This window comes from Schistocerca nitens, chromosome 4, assembly GCF_023898315.1.
Source record: "Schistocerca nitens isolate TAMUIC-IGC-003100 chromosome 4, iqSchNite1.1, whole genome shotgun sequence".
NCBI lineage: Eukaryota > Metazoa > Arthropoda > Insecta > Orthoptera > Acrididae > Schistocerca > Schistocerca nitens.
The window spans coordinates 262,399,477-262,412,420 of record NC_064617.1 but is presented as its reverse complement, the minus strand read 5'-3'; the positions used below and the strand labels follow the sequence as shown (position 1 = coordinate 262,412,420).

Genomic DNA, 12,944 nt, shown 5'->3' with positions numbered 1-12,944 from the left:
ACACAGATTCGACGAGTCTGAAAATATATTGTATCCCAAAAACAAAACTTGGCAGAAGTACACACGATGTATTTTATATCAAATAATTGACAGTTTCAGCTCAATATTTTGTGCGCTATGATAGTTTTGTGGCATTGATGGCATCTTAGTCTACTGCACCCGACGCACTGCTCACAGCTATGCTAGAGATGGCACTTACAAATTTCCTTCCAGCGTGCTGCTGGGCAAGTTCACTCTTCCAGCACTCGCTGTTCTCCTACGGGGTGGTACAACGCGTAGACACCATAAGAGGATACTAAATTAACCTGACCTCATAGATTGCGACTTTAGGCTGGCACCTCCTTTTAAGCAGCCACACTCAGAGCTTTGTCCCAGATTCAGTGTAACTATAGACTTATCAACATTAGTATGGAAGACTGCAATGAGAACATTACATCAATGTAGTACGACGCTACTAAACATTACTAATATTCAGAGACTGTCAAAGTGGATAAGTAGTCAAGACTATTTGTTACAATAAAGAACTTTATTCACCTTGTATGTAGCGCAGCACCACAGGAGAACCTGCAGCACTTCTGAGTTATGTACATCTCAATTATTAAGCTTACATATTGTAAGTAAACTTATTAATGTGTTATCTTTTTGTACATGTCTGTCTGTTTTTATTGACCATCTCTACTATCAACACATTAGACATCAACTGATAAGTCTGGTAGGTGATCATCACTCATAACTACTTTCTTGATTTTTGTGTGGAACGCACAAATGTGGGAAGTGTCTTTGTGTATGCAATGGCAACTTCTAGAGAGCAATCCTTCAACTGCACATGTTCAGTTTCATATCCAACAAATCAGCTAATTACTAGCAGCTATTGACAGATTGATGGATGCACAACAAACCTATCAAACAACAATGACTGAAGCACAGAATGTCAGAGGACAGGTGCTGTCCCCTCCACTCTCCCGTTCATCTGATGCCCAACAAGGGGAATGAAAAAAAGTACCGCCTGCAGCTACAGTAGCATTTTCAGGCATAAAAAATATAAGATGAATCATGGTGCTCTTTCTCTTTTCATGGGTAGTAGTGCATATTTTCTGATTACGTCGCAAGTTGTTCCCTCAGTTAGAGCCCCAAACCCTATCATATGAAGACATTGTTCAAGCACTAAATGATTACTTCAAAGTCGGATTCATGTAGATGCCACTTGTTTCAAATTTTTTTTGTATGTGTCAAGGGCAGCTTGCTGAACTCAAGGGCATGACTAGGAGCTGTAAATAACTGCTCTTGCAGAGCCTCATTTCAAGATGAAATGCTTTGTGATGCCATTATTCAAAACCTTGCTGATAACAGAATACAGGTAGAGATTCTAAAGCATCACCTCCCTGGTCTCAATTGTGTTCTTAAAGTTACTGAAGCCCAGGAAGTTTAAGGCTTCACTTAATTTGACTTTAATATGCCTGTTATTGCAATGCTGACTGTATACACCTCGCAGTGGACCCAGTTTTGCATGGATCGGGAATGCTGCTGTCACAAGGAACAGCATACACACGCAGTGATGCACACAGCCACTTCCTCAACTAGTTCAAACCTTCTTTAGTCTTGTGTGAAATACTATGTAATGCATGACACAAACACTGCCATGTGGAATGTTGCCACTGCCATAAATGCTACTGACAGCAAGGGTGTATGCAAAAGAAATGCAAACAGACAGTAACTGCAAGTTGTCTATAGCACGCAGTCTTCATAATGAGTAATGCAGTATGAATTGCATCTTTGTTAACCGCATTCACAGAGTACATGAGAGACATCACTTTTGAATCTCCCATTAGTGTACCACTGGGTGAGCTCACTTTTCCAGCACTTGCTGTTCTCGAAGGGGTGGTGCCTAGCATACACAACGCCAGAGGCCGTTGAATCAACATGACCTCACTACTGTGACTGGCCAGTGCATCCTTTTAAGCAGCCACATTCAGAGCTTCACGCCAGATTCAGTGCATCTATAGACTTATGTATGGAAAACTACTGAGAGGACATTACATCAACGTCTAAATATTACTGATATTCAGGGAATATTGAAGTGAATTGGAATTCAAGATTACTTTTACAATCAAGAACTTGACTCTCTTTGTACACAACTCAGCATCACAGAAGAACCATAGCACTTCACAGTTATGTACGTGTCAATTATTAACTCTATATAGTGTAAACAAACTCACTAAGGTGTTATCTTTTTGTAGGTGTTTGTCTTTATTAGCCACCTCTACTACCGAAACATCAACCTTGATACATAAAAGGTAAGCATACTGTCATTAGTATATGCTACGAATATACTTTTTATTATTACTATGAATACAGATGCCACTTTTTCAATTCAACAATCTGAAATTACATCCCAATTATTACATCCAGCATATCCAATAAGTTAGGAAACAAAGCTTGAAAATATTCGCAGAAATATTTTTGTTCATACAGCACCCACGTAAGGGCTAAAGTTAACAATCTGAAGAACCAAAGCAAAAACGAAAAGAATTTACTTAAGTTGATGAAATCCTGATGGTTATTAATAAAATGATCAAAAAAATTCCATTGTTTAATTTAAACAGAAAAATAAACTTTAAAAACATTTATTCAACTTTGATTCCATCTACAATGCTTTGTTTGCTTACAAAACTTAACACCTGATTATGTTAATGGATTTAGTGCGCTGTTTTCATGCCTTCTATTTTTTAAAGCTGACTGTCATAACTGAAGCTTAACAAACATTCCAAAATAACTTCAAATTAGCCAATACAGCTGATTCTTTAACATCCTAGGACTGAATTAAGATGGTCCTTGTATCACCAGTTGGACACAATATTCTGCAGAAATGCCAACTGGAATTTGTAACTCCACGACTGTACATTGCACTATCCCCAGGGATTTGAGAAGAACCCCTATTTCTGGAGAGGAGATCTTTTGACTCGAAATTTCACACTTTTTCCCTCTCATCTAGAGCATAAAATGATACAGTATCGTCTCTTTCTGACTGATGCATTTGCTTACATATATGACAGACATATACACAAAGTTATGGTATAGAAATACTGTGTTCTTCAGAGTAAGTGACTGTAACACTGAATGTGGTCTCATCAGGCCATCACAGGTCTTGTTTGGCCACAGACAAATGGTAAACTATTGTTGTGACTAAAGTATGCAACAGAAGGATGAAGCACCCATGTGGAAATTTGGGCTGGTATACTGCAACCATGTCGCTTTTGAGTTGGGAACAGGTGCAGGAATCGACACGCTCTTGTGTTGGAATGGTTTCTTTCTGCAGCTCAAGAAGGGATGCACGAGGAAGGGGTAAAGAATATTATTGGAGACTCTATTTTGACAATATCACCACATGTGCCTCGATTGCAGAATAGCAACAAAACCATTGTCACACCAAAGAAAATGCACAATTCTCCATCATCAGCCACACCAAACCAAACAAACCTAAGTTACATGGTGATCGCCAAAAGCCACAAAATTTCCTGTTGCATTCAGTAATGCTAGATCTGCAGCTTAGTACAATCATAATCACTCATTTCTACAAATGTGTGTGAATACTGTAACAAATGAAATATCTGGCAACAGATTTCAAAAGGGGGCAAGTGACTCTTCCCACTCCCACTCCCACTTCCACCCCCACCCCCACCCCCACCCCCTTCCCCTCCTCTCCCCACCCACTTTTCAGATTTCTATACTGTTACCCTATCTTGACCCTTTTTTTCCCTTATTCAATGAAAAATCTCATAGTACTATTAAAATGTGATTATTTATGTGAATGTGACTGCAGTCACAAAAGACACTTACCTGGTTTCGGTACCGAGTATGGACAGTAATCATAAAGCAAAGCAGCACCCTGAACTGCTTGCAGACGATGAAAGAGTCCAGAAGATAACCGCAGTAACATAGGCCCCACAACAACACGACAAAGAGCTCGTTCTGGAAGATTACTGGTGAGCAGAACATATAATAAATTAACTTCATAATATCACATTTTATCTTTTTCCAAAATTGTAGTAACAATGTGCAAAATAAAAATACTATATTTATTTATTTATTTATTTTAATGGAACAGTGTACGCTCACCTAAATTTAAAAAATGTGACTCTAGTTTAGGTTTTCATTTACATGCTTAACACAAAGAAACCGTTAAAATATTAGACAAATGGCATGAGCAGTACAATGGAACAACAAGTAGGAGAGGCCAATGGAAGTATTACTTTTTGGGGTGCAGGGAAAGAAACTTAGGTATGAAACATATTTTATAGTGGTCTTTACTACTGTGGATACATCAGCAAGTCACACTTATGTCATAGCGCAGTCAAGTAAACAAACTTACAATATTTTAAGACAGAGAAAAATTGTGTTTAATTACATATGTGCACATATGAAAAAACATTACTGGCATATATTATTCAATAAGAACCAATATATTTTCAAATATAATTAGTTTAATTAATAGGAAGTACCTGTATTCCAAATCGCTGCCTAGTTCCGAGAGACGCTCTGAATTGAAGTCATCAGGAAGTTCTAACATGTACAGGTAATCAAACGCTAAGGCAGGAGTCTTCTCCAAAAGTAAAGCTTCTGTAAAATGTAAAATTAACATCACATTATAAACTGATTAACACATTCTGAACATTAAAAACAGAAGTATTTAACTTTCAACAATAGTAGAGAATAATGCACCTCAGGGGGATGTAAAGCTGTGCCAAACAGAAGCACAGAACGACTATTACGGGGCAGTTATGGAAGAGTGCACACAAAATACCTTAACCCATAGCTGCACAGAGGGCCTGTTAGGGGATTGGACAATGGCAGTGACAACCAGTAATTTGATAAGTTAACCATTTATTATTAAAAGCGCAATACGACATAGGATTAAGCTGAAATTGTATGAGAAGCAGCAATTTATTTTGGGCTGGCCTGCACACCTTTTTTTTCCTTTCAGAGATACATCATCAGTATCAAGTTGTGAATAATGCATACAATTCCCTTGTTGCCATGCTAAAGTTAGCTTTTTTTTTTGCCAAACAACAGCAGAGTTTACACAACTTCACCTCATTAACATGCTAATGCAATTGCAACTGTAATAGAATCCTTGAACAGTACATTATAATACAACTGAAGACAAGTCCAGTGAATGGTATATGAAAAGCTCTGACCCACAAAAATTATGTGAAATTTCTTCACTTATACTGTTGTAAACCTACAATTACTCGCATTTCACCAGTCATCAATGGCCCTTAAAAAATTGTAATCCCATTGAAAAAATCTGTAGTTACTCAACTACTGCATTCATAAGGAAGTTCTGCATGCTAACCACAGACAAAATACTCTCCTCTTTGTGTGCTGTCATTTGCCAAAAACTCATTTCAGTATTTCAAACTGTTTACAAGATAGAAGGGATATTATGAACAGTTCAGTTTCACTATATCATTTGCAAATGCAAATGAAAGTGAGTTCAGTACATAACAATTTATTTTCTCAAGATGGGTGACAGATGTAGATCTCCTTCCAAGTTTAAAGAAAAATTCATTATGTTAGCTACATTTTGTATGCAGCAATATATGACCTAACATGAATCATAAATAAACTTATAGTGACTCAAATATTTCACTGCAAAAATTCAAATTTTGTCTTGTTAACAACTTAATTTTAAAAGATCACAGTAATTACAATCACAAATGAAACAATAGGCAGTTCACCATAAAACTGACAAATGAGGCTACAAGACATAATGTTTTATGGTACAACATATATTTTTAATGTGTTCCTAGTTTGCGTGAATCTGTGATGATTTCAGTCTGGGTAACCCTATGGTATTCCCAGAAGTACCATGAAGCTTTTAACAGATATAACATATGCTGCCATTGCTAGTATTTCCATTCTGTAATTATTTTGGTGATGATTTACTATCCATTTAGTTCCACTTCAACTGTGTTACAAATAACTATGATTAGTAATTTATTTTCCATTTTCTATCCATATTTGGCCAAATCTATCACAAGTTATTTTACAGAGCCTTAGTTATACATTTGTAATACAATACTGTGTTCACAAATATAAAGCATAAAACTTTTATTGCAAGTGTTTTATGATGCAAACAACGCTGATGCCACAGGTGCTCCATTAACTGAAGGCAATTAGGGAGGTATAAGTATTTCAATGGTAACGCAAAATCAGACCACCAAGATATAAAATAACATTCTAAGTAGATGATAAGATTTGAATAACATTGTCAGTCATAATGCAACCCTTTTATGATATATCGTGAAGGGATTGTCATTGTGAGCTGTTAAAAATTGTTTGACAATTACCAAGTTACCGGAGGTGGCTCCAAATTGACATACTTACCAAACAAATCTTTGAAATTTCATGCAAGTGGTGGCAATTTTCTCTGGGGTCTTTCAACTCAATACTGTGAAAAACGTCTGTGTTACTAAATAAATATAGCAACATAAAATAGTTTAATTTACTTGCTCTTTCAGTGAGAGCATGCCATTCCAAGAAAACCATGATGAGATTACCCAAACAATTGCAAAACTTCACTATACTTCACAGTTGGAATAAAGTAATCTAAAATGTATACTTGCACTGATATTCTCCACATGTAGAACCATTCTGCAGTGAGGAACAATAATAAAGTAGATCCATCAAACTTCATAACATGTTTCCCTTGGTCGAAAGTGTATGTTTTTAGCAACTTGCATCACTGAATCCTGTTGTTGGCACTCACTTGGTTTGCATGAAGTTTGATATTAACAACTCCACAACTGTTGTTTCATTTATGTATTACTTATTCCATTGCTAACAGTGACACAGTGTTTTCTAGATGTGTAGCCTCACCTTCCTCTCACTGGTGGCACAACTACTACATCACCTAAATCTAGCCATTGGTACATGCAATTGATCAGAGAAGTTTTCTTGCCATTTAGTTGGTTAGACAGCTTGCTGGACCCAAATCTGTACACTCATCTGCTGCTTGATTTCTGGTGACATTTGGATTTCTGGCAGGATTTAATACAATGATAACCTTTTGCTTCATTCTCATTAATTTTCTCAGTATTGCAAGCAGACAGACAGTTGTGCTGTTGACAACTCTGGTTGTCAAGCTTGCTTGTAAGTAGCACATTTGTGTTGTAATTCTTTGGCATTAATAAAGCCTGTGTACAGATCAACACCAAAGCTGAGATGGGAACTTTTCTGAATTTAGGTATCTTACAGAACAGTTGGACAGCACTGATCCAATCTTTAATGAGATGCTGGAAGTGCAATGACAAATACAGCAGAAACTAGCAGAACAGCAAATTCAGTTACAATTGGTGACACTGCTGCAGCAGTAATTGGCATTGCTCCAACTGCAATGTTAGTAATCACAGGGCATGCATTTAAAATCAAGCTCAGCATTGCTCCTGCATTCCTGTCTTTCAGCGAGGAAAATAAAAAATGAGAAATCTATCACAGTTGTTTACGACTAAATTTTCTGGCATGCAATTTCACATATCAACACAGGCGATGTGCACTTCTCTTGTCCACTGATACTAATTATTTGAGATTCTTCATAATTTATATCCACTAGCAGACCCCAGTAGTCTGTCATATTCTGCAATCTGTAATATGCTATCTAGTAACTTTACAAAACAGACTCATATAGCAAGCACTCATTTACAGTTTTTACAATGCAGAAAGTGAGATAGTCTTACGGTGCTTGGCAGCAGGTCTTGAAGGTCAAAGTGGCTGTTGTTGATTTCACTGTCAAAGAGCAAATTGCAAATGATCCTAAAGCTGAACTGTTAAAAAGTGGTGTTACAGTAGGTTTTGCCCCTGAACAGAAGATTTGTACGCAAGCTCTGAAACAGCCTCATCTGTCATTAGACAATGTGTTACCTACAGCTCAAGCTTATGATATTGTTTGGCCAGCTCACAAGTCATTTAATGAGGAAATTGAAATGCAAAAGAATGTGATGTATTGCAGTAGCACAAAAAGAATAGTGCTATAGATTTATGTTGCACATAATCATTGTATAATTTTTCTACTTACTAAGAGATAACATGTGACAATTATTCATGCCACCAATCTTCAGTGAAAACATTACCATTTTTCATTACTGCTACCCTCTGCCTATCCTCAATGCTGACAGCATCCTCAACTTCTAGCACTGAAAAATCAAATCTATACAGGCATGCCTGGATTGCTTCCACAAACATATGAGAGATAACTGCTCTCACCATCATGCAGTGTGCACACAGTGCTATAAGTGGAATCACCTCACAGTTGTTTGTCATGATCAGCTATTGCATTCACCAGTTGCTCCGCCACATTGTCTATGGGGTTGAACAAAAATATGTAAACACTAAAAACATAATACCTTACCAAGTTTAAAACCTTTGCCAATCAGAATAGCTCCCAGTCATCTTGAAATGGACAAATACAAGTCCTGTATGGTTTTTAAGGGAATCTCATACCATTCTTTTTACAAAATAGTGGCAATATCAGGAAATGATGATAGAGGTGGGTAGCGATCACGCACCCTTCTCTCCAAAGTAGACCACAGATGCTCAGTAATTTTGAGATCTGGTGATTGTGGTAGCCAGAAGAGATGCAACAATTCCTCTTCATGCTCACAAAACCAGTCCTGGACAATGCGAGCTGTGTGAACAGGGGCCCTGTTGTTTTGGAACACAGCAAAACCATTTAGAGTCCAAAGACGGTACCATGGTATGCATCTGGCCAGCCAAAATGGTCACATAATCCTTGGTAGTAACATGACCTGGTAGAGTAACCATAGGAACCATGGAATACCACCAAACTCCTCCCGCACCCCCTATTTTTTTTTTCTCTTGGGACAGAAACTCAGCAAAAATTTGGAAACAGTGCGAAACAAGACCCACCCAACCAAATTACTTTCTTGCACTACTCCACAGCCCAGGTAGTATGGCTTCAGCACTACATTTTCCTATTTCCATCACTGGTGAGTGGTTTTGGAATTCCAGCCTGCCCTGCAACTCCGTGCTTACAGAGCTCACTTCATGTTGTTTCAGTCCCAAAAGGGTTGGAGAGTGTAACGTTCAGTTCTGCAGTGACTTTTGCAACTGTCATCCCCTATTTTTCATCACAGTCCTCCTCAATAGCAGTCAGTTATGATCACTCAAATGCACCCTTTTGTCTGCATTGTGACTCAGCGGATGATCTTTTTTCACTTTCCTTGTATATGGTACAAATCTTCACTATGGTGCCTCTTGAAACACCAAACACTTTGGTCTCCTGGTTTTGGAGTCATCCAGCATACGAGCACCAACAATTTGTCCATGTTTGGCTTCACTTAGATCCCACATAATAGACTCACAACTACACAGAACACTGTTCTCACCATGTCTAATACTTGTAACATACTAAGGACACTGACAGGTACTGTTGGTGGTCAAACACAACAGTGCAACTCATAGCTTGGCTAGTATCTTTATTTATGTTCAAGCATGCACTTATCACATTGTTTCCATATTTTTGTCCAACCCCTGTGCATCATGTAAACATTATGCCGACTCTCAGCCCAGAAACAGCCATGCCACAAAATCTGTTGCTCACATACAATAAACATGGCACTTCTTTGTGATTTCAAATTGACACAGGCACATCAGTCTGTGAGCTAACATCACAAAGACGTTTGGGCTCAGATGCGGTTCCTCTTCGTCGAAACATCTTGGCTCAAACTCGTTTAGGGTTTGAAACGCAAGTGTTGCATTACACGCCCTAAATTACACACTTGTGACCCTTTGGTTAAATTGTCTGGCTGATGGCAAGTTTGCAAAATACAAAGTTAATATTACGTATAATAACAGTAATACGAGGGCGGTTCAGAAAGTAACCTCCGATTGGTCACAGTGCGGGTTGTGGGGGGAGTAGCGACGCCATCTGTGCGTTCACGCACTCAACAGGTCAGTCGGCATCAAGCCGTGGTCGAGTGAACGTCGTACCTGTGCTAGTTTAGTTTTTGTGGCAGTTTGAAATGTGTGCTGCAATAGAAAACCCCGCCAAATGTGAAGTGCGTGCTGTCATAAGGTTTTTTACAGCCAAAGGATATTCTGCAGCAGCTATTCATCGTGAGCTTTGTGCCGTGTACGGACCAAGAGTTATGAGTGAAGGAGTTGTCCATGAATGGGTACGTTTATTTAAAAGTGGACGAGAAAACGTTCATGATGAAGAGAGGAGTGGTAGACCATCATTGGTGACTGACGAACTCGTTCAGACAGTTGATGCAAAAGTTCGTGAAAATCGACGTTTCTCAATGTCGGAGTTGTCTACTGGTTTTCCACAGATTTCTACGACTCTCTTGTACGAGATAGTGACAGCAAGATTGGGTTACCGTAAGTTCTGTGCACGATGGGTGCCCAAAATTCTTACCGACCACCACAAAACTCAAAGAATGGCCTCTGCATTAGACTTTCTGTCACGTTATGAGGACGAAGGAGAACCATTGTTAAACAGAATCGTGACCGGTGACGAAACCTGGATTAAGTACGTGAACCCTGAGACAAAAGAACAATCAAAGATGTGGGCACATTCAAATTCGCCTACCAAACCAAGAAAAGCCTCGCAAGATTTTTCTGCCAGAAAACTGATGGCAACGGTGTTTTGGGATGCCAAAGGGGTGTTGTTGGTTGAATTCATGGAACGTGGTACGACCATTAATCAAGACGTGTACTGTGAAACAATAAAAAAGTTACGATGGGCTATACAGAACAAACGCCGTGGTATGCTGACTTCCGGTATTGTTTTTTTGCACGATAACGCCCGTCCTCACTCTGCTCTCAGAACAACGGCCCTTCTTGAGTCCTTCAAGTGGGACGTTATCAACCATCCACCTTACAGCCCAGACCTGGCGCCAAGTGATTATCACCTCTTCATGCATTTGAAGAAATGGCTCGGGTCACAGCGGTTTGATGACGACGAAGAGCTCAAAGATGCGGTCACAGGCTGGCTCCAGGCACAAGCGGGTGATTTTTATGCAGAACGAATTCTAAGCTTGTGAAGAGATACGATAAGTGCCTCAATCGCTATGGAGACTATGTAGAAAAATAGTGCAAAGATGTAGTTGTAAGATGTATATATTAAAATATTTTTATTTAACTTGGTGTATTTTTTTAAATCAACCGGAGGTTACTTTCTGAACGGCCCTCGTAATAATATCTGGAACTAAATTAATGACCCATAAACGATATAGGCCACACAGTTGCAATTTGGTTAGAATAATGTTTATTCAGAAAGCAAACTAATAGCAAAAACGGTCGTATTTAGAATTACTATTACACACAATGTGAAATTTTCCAAGTCGTTTCACTTCCTAGCTGCCTAAAGACTGACCATCCGCTTTTGCTTCTCCACCAGCACTGTATCCTTTGGTGTCTCCAGCTGAACCATCCGTTTTCACGTCTCCATCCGAACCGTCCCCTTTGGTGACTCGACCAGACCTGCCCTCCGCCCATCTCCAACCACGTTTCCTGTGCACTGAACATCTTCGCTCAACTGACTAGCACAGTTCCCTTTCCTGAAGCTGTCCATCTGATTGGCAACAGCTTATTCCACGTTACTTTACATTTTAAGATATTTAAATAATCAAAGCTTGACCACTTTCATGCTCTTAATAAAGTAACAATATTATCCATTACATAATAAACGTTAGATTCTTTTACATAAAACCAAAACAATTTTCTTCTTAGCTTTGAATGTCACAGCCAGTAGCCTTGCACCAATGTGCATTCTGATAAATAAATAAAGAACAAAAGTAACTATTATGCACTAAACTTTACAACAAATATTCTATTACCTAATGATTCAATAAGGTGTCATGCTGTCATCATTCAATGTCTTTTGTGTGGAGGAAATAATGATCTGATACTTAACTGAAAATACTGATAATTTAAATTTACTGTATCTTTTAAACAGATAAAGTTACAGAGTTGATATTTACAATGTTTGTCATTTTAATGATGCGCTCCTATATGAAATGTTGATCGTTAAGATCGACCAAAGCATTCAGATTTTAGCATTCAGCTCTCTACTACAAAACTTGTTAATTTCACTTTAACAATAAATCCTAAACTATTATAGATGTGATCAATATTCAAGTTTTATTGGGATCACCATGAAAATTTATGGACGATGGCAGATTAAAATTACTGTGGCTTGATTCCCTGCACTACTACAGAATTAAATAGTTTTCATAAATGTTTCCCTTTATGGTCGATCTTAGGTCTGCCATGTTATCACCGCTACGTCTCCTTGGCCACAAAAGCCTTCTACTGGGTTTCCCTATGACGTATGTTCTCGTCTGTCAAACTCACACACTACAGTGCTTAGGCCTCAACAGACAATAGACACCTGTGAATTTCCCCATCTTGCGGTGAATCTGCGCCCTTTGTGGCACGTGGTCCTGGACAACAGGGTTCATTTCACCATTTCTGTAGGCTGACTCTTTTGGCCATATATTTAAATGAGAGCACAATGTTCCTTAACTCACAAGTCTTATTCAATAATGAGAAGATACACAGTTATACGTAGTCCACTCTACTGAAACAGACACACAAAAATCTACTGAATCACAGCACATAAGATTTTTTGTTGTTAGAGCAAGTCACTGTGGCCTTGACAGTGCATACAGAAGTGTTAGCAGAATGCTGCATCTCTTTGTCATCAAATCCCAATGGTGAGCAACATTTTTGAGCTAAACTCACTGATTTTCATCCTTTGTCTTCCACATCCACAATTTAATGAACTGATCAGATGCTATTTGACTTCATAATATGAACAACTTATGCAAGGAGTATACGTCCTTGTTTGAACAAATTCTCAGATATGCACTTAAGTATACCGTACACACAACACTAAAATGATCAGCTAGTTTGAAACAGGG

General features: G+C 38.5%; 1 protein-coding gene across 1 annotated transcript in view; it reads right to left on the bottom strand.

Annotated features, from left to right (window-relative positions):
• LOC126252241 (intermembrane lipid transfer protein VPS13B) overlaps positions 1 to 12,944 on the bottom strand; it is a 199,787-nt gene that overhangs the window by 109,046 nt on the left and 77,797 nt on the right. Inside the window, exons 11-12 of the mRNA XM_049953114.1 lie at positions 4,500 to 4,617; positions 3,838 to 3,980 (exon numbers count right to left, since the gene is read on the bottom strand). Of these exons, the coding sequence (XP_049809071.1) occupies positions 3,838 to 3,980; positions 4,500 to 4,617 (261 nt within the window). The remainder of the gene's footprint in view (positions 1 to 3,837; positions 3,981 to 4,499; positions 4,618 to 12,944) is intronic.